Source organism: Mastigoproctus giganteus, chromosome 9, assembly GCF_048544385.1.
Source record: "Mastigoproctus giganteus isolate SK-2022 chromosome 9, ASM4854438v1, whole genome shotgun sequence".
Classification (NCBI taxonomy): Eukaryota; Metazoa; Arthropoda; class Arachnida; order Uropygi; family Thelyphonidae; genus Mastigoproctus; species Mastigoproctus giganteus.
This window is the reverse complement of record NC_143583.1, coordinates 143,583,374-143,602,679: the sequence shown is the minus strand read 5'-3', so window position 1 is coordinate 143,602,679 and position 19,306 is coordinate 143,583,374. Positions and strand designations below refer to the sequence as shown.

Genomic DNA, 19,306 nt, shown 5'->3' with positions numbered 1-19,306 from the left:
TGAACAAAAGTAATAAAGACTGCTTTGCTTATGCTAACACTAGAAAAAAAAGGATGAACCACACTGGTCCACCAAATACACATGCGATAACTATTGATTTTTCTATTCAGGTTGCTAACAAACTGAATAAATGTTTTGTATCTAGACTCATATACGAAGAAAGTTTTAGGGATTGGAATATTAGAATGATTTTGTGAAAATTGAAAGGAAAGTGGAGGAGGAATTGTTGAAGTTAAAAGTAAATAAGGCAACTGGGGATTACAGAACCTATCCAATTATACTGAAAGACAGAGAGAGGGAAAGAAGCAAACCTTTAGCCACAATTATGAAAGCATCTTTTGTAATCTCTACAGGTTAGAGATGTGCAAATGTCTCACTTTGCTAGACTGCTGTTCCAAAAAAAAATTATGGAGTCAACAGTTAAAGAAATAATCCAGGATCATTCTGATAGGAATAAAATTATATCTTGTCTGACCAATTTGATCAGATACCATGACATAGTCACAAAGAAAGTCAAAAAAAAAAAAATAATAATAAAATAAAATAATAATTTCAACATGATATACTCGGGTTTCAGTAACTGTTGATACTATTCCACATAAACAACTTTGTACTTTCATGTGAAACAGTAACTATTAACTTCAGGTTACTGCTATGGATAAGAGGATGGTTGAGTGGCAGGAGGCAGAGAGTAGTTATTAATGGCCACTGCTCTTCATGGACCAATGTTATTAGGGAAGTCCTTCAGAGTTGAGAACTGGGCCTTTATTATTTCCAATATTTATTAACAATACTCATGATGGCAAATCAACTTTAATGTCAAAGTTTACTAATGATATAAACATTGACAAAGTGTTTATTGACAGAAATTAAGCTATGATACTGCAAGACATAGAAAGATGATTAGGCAGCTCAGCTAGGAAGTACAATTAAAGTTTAAATTGATAAATGCAAGGGAGTAGTGGTAATCCCAGAATAAATTTAATTTTTTGAATAGATTTAAGGAAAGACTGGACAAACTGTTAGACGGAATGTACAGATGAAATGAACTTTCCTTCCCAGCCCCTTTTGGCTGAAGCTGTAGCTTGCCTCCTTACACAATTTTCCACTACTATTGGAGCAGTGTAGACTGGATGCTATTAATAACTGTAACAAGTTAGTTTATTCATAGTGTGCTACATTTCAGGCAAGTTAGCAAATATTAATAATTCAGGATTTATATATAAAAAAAAAAAGAGCAAAAGCAATGACTTTTATGTGCATCTGCCATGCTGCAAGTTCATCCTCCAACCAGTTCAGAGCAAATAAACAATATCTGGTGCTTTGCTACAATATACAGTAAATGGATAGGCTATGTGATATGTATGAAAAAAAAAAAAAAAAAAAAGCAATTGATCTGATTTATATAAAATATTTATAAAAATATTTTTTAATAATTTTTTTATTTTTGATATATATAAAATTTTGGAAGGGCTGAGAAATAATTCTAAAGAACAAAATATAAAATTTCATGAAAATCCAACCATTAGTAGTAAAGTTATTACATGAAGATGAAAAAAAACAAAAAACAAAAATAAATAAATAAAATAACATAAAACAAAATAAATGATTGGTTTATAATGGTCTGAATAATGAATTATGGAATGGCTTGACAACCCTTTTTAAAAGGCCCAAATATAAAAATTTCATAAAATCTGTTCACTGGAAGTCAAATTGTTACCTGCAAACAGGCAGACATAGTGAAAACAATAGGTGCATTATGCATATATGTTAATGTGCCTAATAACTATATATAATAACTGTAATATATAATCACCTTTAATAACTCTTATATCAGTGACAATTTTTTTCAGGAATGATATACAGGAATTTTGCCAGCAGGGCCAATGAGATCAATATGTTTTTTGCTAATGCTATGTAAACTTAGTTCTTTGCATCATTTGCTACTACTAATACTAATACAAAGGTTGATGCCAGGTGGCCTATCTTCTAGAAAATCAAGTTACATTTTGGTGATGGTTTCCTTCTTCAGTAGAGATCCTCCCCCACTCCCCCACCAAGGCCATACTCAGCCTGGGGGGGGGGAGAAAGAGAACTTCATTGGAATTTCTTTCCAATCATCTTTTATCTAAATACTGTTTTTTGAACAAATGTGCTAAGGCTATTCAAGATTACAGTATATTGCAACTGGTTTGTATCCAAATCTCCAGCTGCATTTCTGCCTGTAATAATGATCACAACAGGTGTAAAAAAACTATCAATCCAAACTTGATTTATGAATAGCATTAGTAGAGAAATACGATGCAAGAAAGCAAGCTTATATAGCATCAGCCAAAAGAAAAAAAAAAAAAAAACTTTCTGTTTCACCCATCCATTCACTTCAAAAGTTTGTCTAGTTCTGCTTTGAATTATTTAAGCTGTCAACTTCCACAACGACAGACAGAAGTTTATTCCAACAATCAACTACCGGCTGGCTAAAGGCAAATTTCCACACATCTATTCTACAACTATCTTTCCTCAATTTGAATTTATGTCCCCTTAGGTGCAGAATCTGAGCAAGAGGAAGAATCCCATCAGCAATGAATAGGCTAAGAGTAAGGCTTATTCAACCTATGATAATCAAGACTTTTGGTCTCTGACTAAAACTACTGGCTACAATGTGTCCATCCATACTTTCACTGTTGTTACAACCTGCTTTAATTCTTGCATAAAAACAAAACACATTCCAATAGATTCCCCCTCAGTCTTCCAACTCAAGGATATTAGAATTCTAAATAATCTTGATGCTAAGGTGGCTCCAGGCCCACTGGCATTTTTCCACTTATTCTCAAAATCTGCCTCCAGAGATTGCTCCTGTTTTTTGTGACCATTTAACAATTCCTTATTCCACTTATGTTTTCTTTCTGCATGGAAATTGCTAATATTCAGTCAGTTCCTAAGAAAGGAGAGATAAAGCCCCTCTTCCAATTATCAAAGTAATGGAGAAATTTATCAACTGTTCTTCCATGATCAATGGCTGTCAACATCACTTCTGTCACTGTTGATCTGTGGTGATATTTTGGCTTATGGTACATTTATTTGGACAAATTTGACAGAGGTTCGCTAAACTTGATCAGTTGCTCTTGACATATCCCAGGCATCTGATCGTATTTGGCACAAAGGTGTCCTAAATAAGCTTCCATCTGTTGGTCAACCTTCTGCTTTTTAAAACCATAGTTTTCTGTGTGACCATTCACTGTAGGCTATGGTAGAAGGATCTCCTATCCTCTCAACTAATGCTAGTGTTTACAAACATTGGTTCTTTCTCCCAATCTCTTGATCTTGTATATTAAAGATCTTCCATTAACTGGAAATCCTGTCTAGAGTTTTGGCAACAATAGCAATTTTTTCCTGTTCAGAATCCTTGCTCTCCATAATATCCACTGCTAATTCCTTAAATTCTGATCTCCAAGTAGTTCTTCAATATGAAGAAAATTTAGTTAACTACAATCCTTTAATAATCAGTACTAATCTGCCTTTCACAAAAAAGAATTACCCTTGCTCAACTTCAACAAACTAGGATTTCTAGATAAGATCACATATCTTTATTTGAGATCACCCTGACATCTAATCTTTACTAGTATAAGCACATCACAAATATTGTTTCCTTAGCATCTAAACTAGATTTCTTTTGTTTTTAAGCTCTCATCCATAATTTTCCTCTACACAACTATTGGCAACACTGTACATAATAGAATGTGCTATGGAATATTGTTTCCATGTATGGAGATGGTGCCCCCCAAAACCTCTCTTAAGCTTGACTCCATCCAAAAAAGGGCAATCAGGTTAATCAATGACCTTTTACAAAATCTCTCCACTCTGTAACACAGATATTCAATTTCTGTGGCATGCATTTTTTTATAGCTATTTCCATAGGTACTGTTCTTCTGTGTTGGCATTCCACTGCAATTCGACACTCTTCTAAGCAAGCACTAGCCAAGGTCCATTCACTGTCCAACTTTAAACTCACAGAACTAATTCTCCTCTTTATTTATTTCTTATAATTTTTGTTCTTTGAAACAATCTACCTCTATGTCTTTATTGAAAATTACAATCTACAGAGGTCTAATGCCAACAAGTAGCTTTTATCTTCTCAGCCTTCAACCCATACACATCACTAAGGTAATATAGGTTCTGGTAGCTTTCATAATTAGCATAACAATAATAAATCACCTCTACATATCAAACACATACTACTCAATGACTTCTGTGGTCTTACAACAGGAGAACAGAAGAAAAAGAACCTTGAACAACCTTGATGCAAGAAGTCTCCAGGCCTGAAGACATTTCTCCATGTGTTCTCAGGGTGCCTCCATAGCCAGGTGGGTAGGAGCAGCAGCAGCGCGTAGCACACACTTCTTGATTAGACCGGGGTTCGAGCCCGTGACTACCAAATACGGAAAGGTCAGGGAATGACCACCGCATATCCCCGGAGCAATATGGCCTTAGTTGCTAATGCTCCTAAAAAAAAAAAAAAAAACCATGTGTTCTCAAAACCCATGCTCTAGAGCAGGGGTGGCCAACTTAATTTGTGATGCGATCTACTTTTTTTTTCTTCAAAACGTGTCACGATCTACAATCTCAAGAATTTCATTGAACATGGTTAAAAAAAAGTTAATCAACACATTGAGAATTGTCGTTCAGAATTCTTATTTTAAATTAACATATATTTAAATTTTTAATTTATGTGAAGTTTGTGCCTTCATGTCATCTGCCAAGCTTTCAAAATTGAGGATATACTGTGATAAGGCCCACAGTAAAGAATCTTCTGTATGCAAGTCAGTAAGAGTACAGCGATTCTGTCTTTGTTTCAAATATGAAAGGTCAATTCACATAGATATGTGGAACCAAAACAGGAATTTAAAAGTTCATGGCCATTTTTTTTCATTTGGGTACTTCTCTCGGCAAACATATTTCCAAAAGTTTTTTTCTGATGATCTGGCTTTTAGGAAGATATTGTTTCGCAATATAATAATTTCATTTTCAAGTAATACTTTCTCCATGTGAAAAATCACAGCGATTGTTTCTGCAATTTTTTTCATATCTAAGTCGACCTTAAATGGATAAAATACATTGAACAATGTTTTCAATTGTTTAAAATTACTGAATCTGGTTTCAAAATCATCCAAAACTTTCTCAATTTCAGAAACATATTTCTCACTATTAAATTCAAAAAAAACAGGATTTTACATCTGGTGAGTTTGAGCTTGGCACACCCAAGATGATGATATCCTGAGATGAATATCATCATTCTTCTCTTTCTTGGTGATTTCCTTCTACTTCTGACTCTGACTCTCTCTCTCTCTCTCTCTCTCTCTCTCAGGGTAACTCTGAATATTTTTTTTTGGCTGGTGCATCATAGGCCATAGGCCTCAGGCTTCTTTGCACCATATAGCTAATACTACTACTACTAATAATAATAAAAAATAATATTTTTTATTATTATTATTTTTTTTTATTATTGATATTTATATGCAGAAATACTACTAATCGTGTGACCCACATTTTTATTTTTTCCAAATTCAGATCGCTTTAATTTACTGGTAAAATCTGACAAAAAAGCCAGATCACACAACCACTCTGTATCTTGTAGCTGCTGATAATTATCTCCCCTTTGATCAACAATTTTTAAAATTTCACTCAGCAAATTTTGAAATCACTGTAGAAACTTACTCCAACTCAGCCACCTCATATCTGTGTGTAATATATGATCTGGTTCATTTTCATCGGGTTGCATTTTGAAATGTCTACTTTGAAGAGATTGTCCTCTGATGGAATTCATGATTTCGAAAGCTATATCCATAACACTTTTAGTATTTAATCTTTTGCTGGCTAACACTTATTGGTGGATGATACGGTGGTAACTCAAAAAATTTGGGAATTTGTCATCCTTTTGGCACAATGTGATGATTCCATTAAGATGCCCCATCATCGCTTTAGCTCAATCTGTTGTTACTGATATGAGCTTAAATCATGGTAATTTAATTTTTTCAATAAAATTTTTGAATGCATTAAATATATCAAGACTTAGCATTAGCATTAGTAGAGGCATTTGATGCAAGAAAGCAAGCTTATGCAGCATCAGCCAAAAAAAAAAAAAAAAATAAATAAATAAATAAAAAATAACCACTTCCACTTCCACTTCACCCCTCTGTTCGTTCGAAATATCTGTCCAGCTGAGCCTTAAACTTATTTAGGCTATCAACTTCCACGACAAGGGATGGAAGTCTGTTCCACCAACCAACCACCTGCTGGCTAAAGGCTAAAGGCAAAAGACCTCTAGTTCTTTCTTTTAACGAAACCATGTCCAGCAGTTCTTCTCTAGTGGCAGAATCATCGAAAACCACATGAATAAAAATGAGCAATTGAGCTGTATCACTGACATCTGTAGATTCATCCAGTTGTAAAGAAAAGGACACACAATTAGCAATATGAGCACGCAATTGTCCGCTCACATTTTTACTAATTTTTTCGATGCGTTGCATTGCAGTATTTTGAGATAATTGCAGATCTTGAAGAGCACTTTTAAGCCACTGAAGTATTGCAAATCAAACAACATTTTTCTTTTATCATTACAAAAAAGTAGTCTAGTTCACACTCTTGATTAAAATGATACGTTTTACTCTTTTTTGTAGTATTCATTTTAAATCAAAGGGTATTAAATTAACGTATAAATACTGTCCAGTTATTAATTTTAAGTCAGCTAAATAAAAATTCAATACATACACTGCTCTCCACAACGTAACTGCATGAATTTTCACTAGGCAAGCCTAGCAGCTGCGCGGTGACAAGAGTAGTCACATGGGTCAACAGATTTGTAATAAGCATATACAGTGCGGTGCATAATAATAACATTTACATTTTGACTAATCTATTTTTTACATATATTTAAAATTCATTGTGACGTGATCGACCGAAATTAAAGCTGCGATCGACTGGTAGATCACAATCAACTTGTTCGCCACCCCTGCTCTAAGGCTTTCCCCATTTTTGCCATCCTTTTACACTTTCCACATACTGGTGTTTTTTCTTCTGCATGAAAATTTGCTTATATCTAATTTAAAGTGGAGACAAATGCCTCCCATTCACTTACCGTTCCATTGTACTTATTTTACCCTTTACAAAGTAATAGAGAAATCCATTTATCACTAAATTTTACACCATCTTGAAACCTTTTGTCTGATTAATGATCACAAGAGTGGATCAATCAGTGTTGATCAACTGGCGATATTTTTGCTTATACTAATGAAGAAGTTTAGTGGAATTCAAGTAATTTCCCTTTACATTTGCAAGTCTTGATAATGTTTGGCATAAAGGTTTAGAAAAACCTTTAGGTCAAATTCAGGACCATCTTGACAAGAATGGTACTTCAAATAGATCCCAGCATAGGATTATTAAGGTGGTCATGCCTGATCAATCTGATATATTAGTACGATGCCGTCGGATAAAGGTAACAATTTCGACATTATATATCTAAACTTTAGCAAATCATTTGATATCCCTCATGAAAGGCTGCTCCAAAATGTTGGAGCCATTCAGATATTCAGCTACTATGACATCATTATCAACACTTAAAAATTTGTCAAGAACAATTTCCCCACTGATCAAACCTCGCTTGGAACTCTTCCTAAGAATGCTCAATGTCTTGTAGTAGTTCACCCCTCTCATTGCTCTTAATTGCCATTTTAGCAAAACCTGCTTTTGCAAAACAATTCTTAATCATTGTTTCCGTCACATCTTGATTCCACACTTTTGCCAATTCTGATATGCACAACCGAAAATCTATAACAGGATCTATAGGTTGGTTGGTTTCTATTCTCAGTAAAAATTTTTTCAGTATGTGCCTTCAGTAGTGCATTTTCAAATCCTTGGCCCATTGGCTGCAGTTTAGATGAGATATTCAGAGGGAAGAAAACAAGCTTGCGAGTTTCGAAATTACTGAGTGAAGGTGGGCAGGGCAGTTGTCGACAATAAACACGATTTTTATTTTCTTTCATCATCTTTCTATTGAAATTTAATCCACTGTTAAAAATTTTTTTTAATAAAAAAACTGTTTCTTTCCAATGGGTATATTCTTCTCCGATTACAACTCCATTTTCATCAGAAATAACTTTTTCGAGTAAGCCACGACGCTCGTTAAATTTGACCAGCCAACCAGAACTGGCTTGGAATGTTTTATGTTCCAGAAAAGATGCATACTCCATAGCCTTCTCTTTTAATAATCACCCTGATATCGGCATGGTTTGGTCTCAAATCAACTTCATCCACTTAAAAACTGCTTCATCTACATCTTTATACAGGCATAATTTTGGATGCTTCCGATTTCAATTGAAACACAGTTTTTTAGAATGGTTAACACACTACTGGCAGGAATACCAAATTTTAAAGCAATTTTTTTTAATGCTATTTCTACACTATTAAGCACTTCCACTTTTTCACATTACAGTCAAGGATTTCCTCTTACACACTGTAAGAGGAAATGCGCAGCAGCTAAAACAAAATCGAAATTAGGGACCACTTGTACCTACCATGTAAACAGAGACAGGTGAAATTTAGTGAAAGTGTGGATGACTCATTTCTTCGAAACAACAGATAAAGGAAAATCTCTAATAGGATGCTTACAGTAGAAAACAGGTTGATCAGACCCAATGTCCAGGAATATGCCTTAATCTTTGCCAATGGCTGTGGACACAGATAGCAGTTGACCAGTGTGACCTCAGTACAGTTGTGTACAAGATTTATAAGTTTTACATCTTTTTAGCCCCTGCTGGGCAAAAGACTATCCCAAAACTTTCCATCTTTTTCTATCCTGTGCCATGGTTGGCCAGTTTCCTCCTGCAGGGTTTTATGGGCAACACTAAACTGTAAAATGTTTTAGCTCTTAATTTGTGGAATTAATCCCTTTAGCTCTTAAAAGTTACAGGGATTTATTCTTAATAATTTTAGCTCTTAATTGTGCTTTCTACAGCATCAGCTATACTGCCTAAAGGCCAGAGGTGTGAACAATGTGTACGCCGGTTTCTCAAAATCAGTTCGTTATATGGAAATTTCTTCATTACAGAAACTATTTTCAATGTAATGACCAAGGGAAAATCAAGAAAGTTTGCTACATAGAAAAATTCGCTATATGGAGGTTCGTTAAAAAGAGGTCTGACTGTATTTGGTAATCTTTAAACATTACCATGTCAAAAGTAATAAATCATAGAATAGCATTATTAGAGGCATACGATGCAAGAAAGCAATCTTATGCAGCATCAGTAAAAAAAAAAAAAAAAAAAAAAAAAACAAACACACACACACACACACACACACACTTCCATTTCACCCCTCCATTCGTTCCAAATGCCTGTCCAGCTCAGCCTTAAATTTATTTAAGGCTATTAGCTTCCACAACAAAAGATGGAAGCCTGTTCCACCAATCAACTACCCGCTGGCTAAAGGCCAATTTCCGCACATCTATTCTACAACTATCTTACCTCAATTTGAAAGTGAGCCCCCTCAGGTTCTTAGTCTGAGCAAGAGTAAGAATCCCATCAGCATTCAGCTTGCTCAACCCGTTCAAGGCCTTATACACCTCAATCAGATGACCACACAGGTGCCTACTCTCCAGGTGCTGCAATTTGCAGAACTTAGCCTTTCTTGGTCTACCCCTTTGTTCCCCTTCTTTGTACTTGTTCTAGCAACTCTAGATCCTTCTTAAAATGAGGCCTCCAGCCCTGTATACATTACTCTAGGTGTGGCCTGACCACTGGCTTGTATAATGGGATAATCACATCCCTGTCCCTGCTAGCAAAATTCCTATATATTATTGACACGACTCCATGCCAAGACACGACCTGCCCTGGCAGCCCGTCTGCACAACTCAGCGAACTTTGTATTTGACTACACAATTACCCCCAGGTCTTTTTCACTTTCCACTTCCCTAAGTGTAGTACCACAGAATTGGTATATTTCTCTTTGCTTATCACTACCCATATGCAGTACTTTTCATTTGTCAATGTTAAACTTCAGTTGCCACTTCTCAGCCCATTTTCCCAACATATCTAGATCCACTTGGAGAAGCATACTGTCTTTACTGTCATTAACAACCCTGCCAACCTTTGTATCATCTGCAAACTTGGACATTAAACCTGATATACCTTCATCAATATCACTGATAAATACACAAAACAACAATGAGCCCAACACCGAACCGAGGGACACCACTAATAACATTTGTCCACGAAGAGCAGTGTCCATTGATTACCACTCTCTGCCGTCTCCCACTCAACCATCCCTTTATCCATTGTAGCAACTTACCTTAAAGCCATACCTCTCCAATTTGTACAGCAGTCTTCCATGTGCAACAGTATCAAAAGCTTTCCTGAAATCCAAGTATATGATATAAAGATTATTTTTGGCTTCCAGTTCTTTTGTGACTGCATCATAGTATCCAATCAAATTGGTCAGGCAAGACTTTCCCTTAACAAAACCATGCTGTGTCCAAGCTATAAATGAAGTCTTGTCTAGATGATCCTGTAGTGCTTCTTTAACCAGTGCCTCCATTAATTTTCCTGGAACAGAAGTTAAACTCACAGGTCTATAATTACTTGTGTCAGCCTTTGATCCTCCTTTGTGAATTGAGGTTACATTTGCACATCTCCAGTCTATGGGTACCTCCCCTGAGTCCAAGGAAGCTCTCATAATTATGGCTGTTGCTTATTTCCTTTGCTGCCTCCTTTAATATAACTGGATAGATCTCATCCACTCCAGGTGCCTTCTTTATGTTTAACTTCAACAATTTCTAATCCACTTTGTTCTCAGTTATTACAAAATCATATAGCTCCCTGTTAGCATTTGATAAACTTCTGGCACTCTCCTCATTGAATGACTCCTCGTGTGTGAATGTAGATGCAAAATACTCATTCAGTTTGTCAGCTACCTGAGTATGATCATCAATAGTCAACCCATCTATGTTAAGTGGTCCAATCTGATTCATTCATTCCTTTCCTTCTAGAGTTTACATAAGTAAAGAACTCTTTGCTGTTTTTCTTTGCATCCTTTGCCAAAGATTTCTCATAATTTGCCTTCGCCTGCCTAACCTCCTTTATACTGCCATAGGCTTCTGTGTCACCTGATACTTTATATGCATTACATACATTCTTTTTCTCTGCCACAAACCTCATTAATTCATCTGACATCCATTTAGGCCTAAACCCTGAACAGTATTTCTTAGTTGGAATGAAAAGCCTAGTAGCTTCCAAAATTATGTTCCTGAAGGCTTCCCATTTAGAATTCAATGTTGGTAACATCAGTTGATCTCACTGTAGTTATCTTTACGAAAACAAAGCCCTTAGCCTTGTACCCTGTAGAAGAAGTTTCTCCTGTCAACAAGCACCAACGAGGCTGAAAAAAATTCTACCCCTCGAGCCTTGCATGATCTCTCCAGGGCTGAATTGATCGACAAGGATTTCATCATATAGTCCCTCCTATCGTGTCTGGGCAGAATTGCAGACACATTGATGTTCAAACCTAACTCAACTTTTTTTCAACATTGACCTGTACTTGTTGAGTAAATCTGTAGATCTCTTACTCTTAATGTCATTGGTTCCAATGTACAACAACATCACCTTTTGTGCCCTTAAAAGATGATATCTGCTCTACAATGCCATCAACTTTTGCCCCTGGCAGACATACTCTGGTAGTGTTCCACTTATCCTTCTTGCATAGTATATTCCCCATCTCCCTGACAATAGAGTCACCAATAATAACTAGTTCCTTTGGAACCAGCGCATTCTGCCTTGGAGATTGCCTCTGTTTTGCCTGATGCACAGGAGTAAGCACTGTCATTGAGCTGGGCAGCAGAGCTTGATGGGCTCCTCATATTAATTTCTTCGAGGTCATATACCCTACACCTCAAGCTCTCATAGACACCCATCAGAACGCTGAATTAGCGCCTAATTTTTTTACACTCTAGACACCTAGGCATCCTCTTTGTGTGTCTTGATTCTCTAGACATACAAAGGCATCCTCCTTGGCTACATCATGTCCTGTTTTAGAAAGGTTGGCAAACATTTCCCATTTCGCACATTTTTTGAGACTGTGTTGCATTGGAGAATCGTCCCCTTCGTTTCTCCGCCAAGTTGCAGCACTCTCGCTAGACTGTGATCTTTGTTTCGCAGCTCTAGTCTAATCATGATTTCCGTTTAAATGCAATTTAATTATCAATGAATTTTAATAAGATTAATATTATTTTTGATTATTTGATAATACTATAATAAGCTAACAGATTCCTAATATAGTGCTTTGTATTACACTATCTAGTTTTACTTTATACCTTACACTATCAGTTCGATCTATATATACGTTAAGCTATTTCTTATCGACTACAATATGGCGGCTAGTTCAACAATATTGGCGTTAACACCGGGAGTCGTAACTTCCAAAAATTGCTGGTTAAATTCAAAATAAGAAGCTAACAAACGCTACTAAACCTATTTAATATCCGTGTAAAACACAATGTACTATGTTAATTAAGGAAGAATACGGTAAAGTTTAAAAATATGTATCCCTTTACAGCAGCCAAAAATCCACCGACTGTTCTCAAACAATATATAAAAAGACTAATTTAAATATACCTATACAAATTAAGGAACTGGCAAAATTTTAAAAACATCAAGCATACTGTTTCTCTGACATCTAAAATCTGGCTAGGTTCAGTCAGACTTAAAATCCACAAACGTAAATGCCATGCATTTGTAAAAAGAGGTCAATCTATAAAAAATATGAATAATGGTTAAAATATCACAGTTCTTCTCACATTTAGGCAGGTCATCCACCCTCAGCAAAAAAGAATGTCATATGACTATAACCTATCCAGAGCTAATCAAGAACAACTTCCTCTCTGCAGACCCGGCAGAGACTGAACTGCTATTGTTTGATTACAGGCCTAATCTGCATTAGTTTGATTACAGGTCTAATCTGCATTAGTTTGGTTACAGGCCTAATCTGTATTAGTTTGTTTATAGCCTGTCCATGCCAAGAATCTTGTCATTGGGAATACAGTTTGCTACATATTATATTTATATTCCTTTAATCTTTGTTTTGTACATGGGACTGAAAGGCAACAGTTATTCAAAGGGAACTGCTGATTTGCAGCATTATCAGCTAGATAGTTTCCCCTGATTGAAATGTAGTTTGGGATCTAGCATAAACAGATGTCAAATTCTGATTAAAAGAGAGACTACAGCATCTGCTAAATCTGGGACAAAACTGGATGAGGATTACATCTTGGTACTGATAAAGCCTGTAACATAATTGACAAATCACTCTTATATCATATATCTTTGGTAATGGCTAATTTTTATAAGGTGAGTTCTATCACATGTAACTCTACTGTATGTATGCTATTTTCTTGTGGAATGTGATTGGATATCACAATTTATAGAAGAACTGTGATCCCACACATGGATAACTTGTGTAGACTGACAAGAAGTCAGAACAAGTAAATACATGGGCTGTGTTAGGGTAACTAAGAGCAGAAACAGGTGCATGTATACTTGCATGCACCAACTAGGAGTATAGTTAATAAATTCGATGAGCTTGAAGTGCTAGTCAATACATCAAAGGCAGATATTGCTGGGATATCAGAGATGTGGTCACGCAAACATAAGCATTGCAGATTTGGAATATGGAGAGTAAAATGTGTACAGAAATGATAGATAGGACAGGAAGGGAGGAGTGATTATGCTGTTAGTTAAGAAACATAAAATCTAAGGAAGTGCATCCAGTTGATGTTGGTGGACAATGCAATGCTGACTCTGTTTGGTGTGACATAAGCAATGGGAAATGAAATATGAGAGTAGGGGTGTGTGTGTGTGTGTGTGTGTGTGTGTGTGTGTGTGTGTGTGTGTGTGTGTGTGTGTGTGTGTGTGTGTGTGTGTGTGTGTGTGTTACAGGCTTAATGAATCTGATGAGTATAATGAGCAATTGTGCAGAGAAATAGAATGGGCCAGTAAATCAGAGTGTCTTATAATGGAGGATTTTAATTTTCCAGAGATTGACTGGAATTTGTGGGTTGGTCACTCACACACTAGCAAGGCTTTTGTGGATTTATGGGATGATTGTTTGCTACAGTAGCATGTTCGGGAGGCAACTAGAGGGAGTAATACTCTTGATCTGATTACCAGTAGTGATTCTTCATGCACTAAGAATCTGCAGTTAAAGGAACAATTAGGTGGCAGTGATCACAGTGTGCTGAAGTGGGATTTACTCAAAGAGGTAACTACAATCAAGGGTAAAGGGAAGGGTTTTTGCTTTCGTAAAGGTGACTACGGTGGTCTGAGACAGTATTTAAATTCTATATAGTGGGACCAACTGATGATGTTACCATCAGCAAATTCAAAATGGGAAGCATTCAAAGAATTAATCTTGGAAGCTACTAGGCTTTTAATACCAACTAAGAAATATTGTTCAAGATATAGGCCTAAATGGATGTCAGATGAACTAATCACATAAAATGACAGGTGACACAGAAGCCTATGATAGATATAATATGGTCTGTAACCAAGTCACAAAGGAGGTTAGGCAGGCGAAGGCAAATTACGAGAAATCTTTGGCAAAGGATGCAAAGAAAAACAGCAAAGAGTTCTTTACTTAGGTAAACTTATGTAAACTCTAGAAGGAAGGGGATGAATCAGATTTGTCCACTTGATATCGATGGTACAACTGTTGATGATTCTGCCCAGGTAGCTAACAAACTAAATGAATATTTTGCATCTACATTCACACTTGAGGAGATATTCAGGGAGGGGAATGCCAGAGGCGTATTAAACTCTGGCAGTAAACTAGATAATCTTGTAATAACTGAGAGTAAAGTGGAGGAGAAATTGTTGAAGATAAACATAAGAAAGGCACCTGGGATGGACGAAATCTATCCAGTTATATTAAAGGAGATGGCAAAGGAAGTAAGCAAACCCTTAGCCATAATTAGGACAGCTTCCTTGGACTCAGGGGAGGTACCCATGAACTGGAGATGTGCAAATGTGACCTCAATCCGCAAAGGAGGATCAAAGAGCAACACAAGTAATCATAGACCTGTGAATTTAACTTCTGTTCCAGGGAAATTAATGGAGGCACTGGTTAAAGAAGCATTGCAGGATCATCTAGACAAGACTTTAGTTATAGCTCGGACACAGCATGGGTTTTTTAAGGGGAAGTCTTTGTCTGACCAATTTGATTGGATACTATGATGTAGTCACAAAGGAAGTGGATGCAAAGAATAATTTTGATATCATATATTTGATATCTTAGAAAGGCCTTTGATACTGTTGCACATGGAAGACTGCTGCACAAACTGGAGCAGTGTGGCATTGGAGGCAAATTGCTGCTATGGATATAGGGATGGTTGAGTGGGAGAAGACAGAGAGTGGCAATCAATGGACACTGCTCTTCGTGGACTAATGTTATTAGTGGAGTCAGCCAGGGTTCAGTGTTGGGTACATTGTTATTTTCTGTATTTATGAATGATATTGATGATGGTATATCAAGCTTAATGTCCAAGTTTTCAGACAATACAAAGGTTGGCAGGTTTTTTAATGACACTAATGACAGTACACTGCTGCAACAGCATCTAGAAAAGTTGAGCAGATGAGCTGAGAGGTGGCAAATGAAGTTTAACATTGACAAATGTAAAGTACTACATATGGGAAGCAGTAACCCCAGAGGTAGAGAATGAAAAGGACCTGGGGGTAACTGTGCAGGCAGATATGAAGTTTTCTGAGCAGTACAGACGGTCTGCAAGAGTAGCTCATGGTGTCTTGTCAATGATATACAGGAATTTTTCTAGCAGGGATAAGGAGGTGATTATCCCATTGTATAAGGCAATGGTCAGGCCACACCTTGACTACTGTATACAGGTCTGGAGGCCTCATTTTAAGAAGGATATAGAGCTGTTGGAACGAGTACAGAGAAGGCATCAAGATTAGTGAATGGAACAAAGGGTTGCTCTTATGAAGAAAGGCTTAAGTTTTGAAAATTACAGTGTCTCGAGACTAGGCCTGCGAGGTAATCTGATTGAGGTGTATAATGCCTTGCATGGTTTGGCATGCTCAATGTTGATGGGATACTTCCTCTTGCTCAGATAAATCACCTGAAAGGGCATAAATTCAAATTGAGGAAAGACGGTTGTAGGATAGATGTGCAGAAGCTTGCCTTTAGCCAGCGGGTGGTTGATTGGTGGAAGAAACTTCCATCTGTCATTATAGAAGTTGATAGCTTAAATAGATTCAAGGCAGAACTTGACAAACATTTGGAGTGAGTGGATGGGTGAAAAGGGTTTTTTTTTTTTTTCCCTTTGGCTGATGCTATATAAGCTTGCTTTCTTGCATCATGTGCCTTTGCTAATGCTAATGCACTTGATGTACTGTGAAAAGGTGATGGAATACTAAGGATAATGTGGCAACCACCCTCCTAGATCTTGAGGGAGAAGTCGCATGTTGGAAGCTCAACATGCCAGGATGGAAGGAAGTGACTTGGTGTTTGAGAAACATTGCATAATATCATATCTAGGTCTCTTAATAGCCCATGGATTTGAATACTGGACTATTCTTTCACCTTGGCATCCATTTTTTCTTCAGTTTTAGAGGGCGGGGTACACAAGGTTTTTCTCCACGATTTTGTTTTGATAGAGGGTGTGTTGTGGGAGGTATGGTGTAGGGGTGGCAGCTGACTGGTCTTTCTCAGTAGGCTTATGCAAGCTTGATAAATAAATATGTTCAGTATCATACTAGGAGGCAATAAAAGCATTATGTAACCTTTGTATCTCTCTCTCTCTCTCTCTCTCTCTCTCTCTCTCTCTCTCTCTCTCTCTCTCTCTCTCTCTCTCCCCCCAACTCCACCATTGACATGTTCTTGGGTATGCAGGGTGCTCTCTCCTTGGCAGTTTACACATGGATTTTGTAGCTGACCATACAGTTATCTTGTGGTGCCTTTAGATCCTTGAGTGAATGTAAAACACCACAACAGGCCATTTGTGAGTGCCTGTGCTTTTGGAACTTAAAGGTTATGTTCACATAGCCTTATTGAGCACTGCAAATATCTTTTCAGTAAATTAGGGATGGACGGAAGGAAGTTGTAGTGAGATTGCACCCATTAAGTATTGTGTTTCGAGTATGGAAGACACATTTAAGAAAACACAGCTTCTTGAAAGGGTTAGTAATGGAAAACTTAAGTGGTAAGAACAGCACACGAGCATCTACAAGGCAAGATTACAAAGGTGTGTGTGTGTGTGTGTGTGTGTGTGTGTGTGTGTGTGTGTGTGTGTGTGTGTGTGTGTGTGTGTGTGTGTGTGTTGCAGAGCTTGGAAACAAGGCATCTTGGGGAAAATCTGATCGAGGCATATAAAGAACAAAGGACCTGTGTTTGCTCTGCATGTTGTAAGCTTATAAATTAAACTGCTTTCCTTGTAGTTGAGGTTGACAGTCTGGTAAATAAACAAACATTTTAACTGAAATCACTGTTAAACCATGTGAAAGTAATAGTGCTGGAACTCCAGCACATTACAAAAAGCTGACTCCAAATAAAGATAAAGTGAAATCATAAAATGATAATAAGAGGGAATAAAAGAATAGCAGTGTCACAGGTATTATTTCTTTATGGCAACACCCAAAAGGTTGTATTTCCATAGTGAACTGCTGATATGCAGCCAAGAGTTCACTTGTGTCCCTATATGACCTATGGAAAAACAAATGAGAGCACTGACTAATCTACAGAAATAAAAAATCTTTTAATTCACTTTTATTATTTTATTTTATGATTTCAGTTTAACTCTTATTTGGGGGTCTGCTTTTGTCTTTGGGATGGATTTCTTCAGTCTTTCCATAACATAAGTTGTGGCAGTGTCCAACCACACAAAAGACTGAGGGCTCTTCCCATGACCTAGGTAGGATTCCTTGTTTAATTAATTTGGTTGTTTTGTTATTTTTTATTTATTTATTTTTTTGTTGAGGTAATACAGTAGTTACCTAATATGTAATATGCTGGAGTTACACACTATCATTTTCACATTGTTTAAGAGTGATTATTTCAATTAAACTGTTTGTGTATTTGGGTGAATATACCACAAGTTTTTCACCCTTTTTTCTTTTCTTATTTGACATCTGGTGACGTTTAAAAATCAGCCAGAGCAGTATCTTTCAGCAGTGGGAAGAGCATGAATATAGGTTGGTTCTCCCCCCCCCCTTTTTGCTGATGCAGAAAAAAAACTCACTTCCTTAAATCTTTTGGCCTTCAGTGATATATTAAAATTAAATTGCAAAAATTAATATTAAATTGGAAAGGCAGTGTATATTATTGCACAAATTTTGATAAATAACAAAAGACAAAAGCCAATACACAATTTTTTTTTTTTTTTTTTTTTAAGCAATCATTCAGTTTTAGACTTTTTACCTGAATTTCATCCCATATATCTTCATCCAACAGAGTTCCAGAAGACACATGACTTATTGGTACAATAAGGCAATGACCTTTAGTGAGTGAATGATATGCAGGCAAGCATAAATATGCCTGAAAAAGAGGGAAGCTTGTTACTGATGAGTGCAAAAGCTATTTTAGAGATAGAAGTATTTTAATGATTTTATTTTATTAAAAGCGTAGATAAGCTATTTTAGGGTTTTGTTCACTGAGGTACACTTTGAATAAAAGTTGATATAATTATTAAACTGCGATTAATCTTTATAGACAGCTTACTGAACATGTTGACCATGTGGAGTGAGTTTCTTCATGAAATAATATTAATTTGCTCTTGTTCTGATTCCCAATACAGGGTGTCCAGGCTAGAGGTATCCAAAAATTCACACATATATCTCAGCACCCATAAGGTGTATTATAATATATTTTTTCGTCATTATACAGAGTAACTCACCAAGTTTTTATGAAGGTTAGTAAAGTTTGATGTGGACACCTTTTGTAGCTTGACAGATGTCAAAATGATACTCGAGCTCTTGTCAAGTGTTTTCCAGCATCTGAGGTGTTATAAGAGCAACTGTTTCAACGATACGCTGTTTCAAATCATCCAAATCCCGAACTTTTCTCTGGTATGCAGTCTTTAATAAAGCCTCGTGCTTTTTTTTTTTTTTTTTTTCATAATCATATCCATGAAAAAAAGTGGACTGATGACGTCATTTTTGTGCACTCCTAACCAGACATTAACTTTTGGTGTGTCATTTCATTTTCATTTTCGATCACTTGGTGAGGATTCTGAGTACCCCAATTGCAGTAAAATGTGACG

The 19,306-nt window shown here is 36.5% G+C and overlaps 1 protein-coding gene across 4 annotated transcripts in view; it reads right to left on the bottom strand.

The window, feature by feature from the left end:
• LOC150080786 (pre-mRNA splicing factor cwf19l2) overlaps positions 1-19,306 on the bottom strand; it is a 315,168-nt gene that overhangs the window by 140,586 nt on the left and 155,276 nt on the right. For all 4 annotated transcript variants that reach the window (XM_090381845.1, XM_090381844.1, XM_090381843.1 and 1 more), the window contains exon 12: positions 18,466-18,582. In XM_090381845.1, the coding sequence (XP_090237971.1) occupies positions 18,466-18,582 (117 nt within the window). The remainder of the gene's footprint in view (positions 1-18,465; positions 18,583-19,306) is intronic.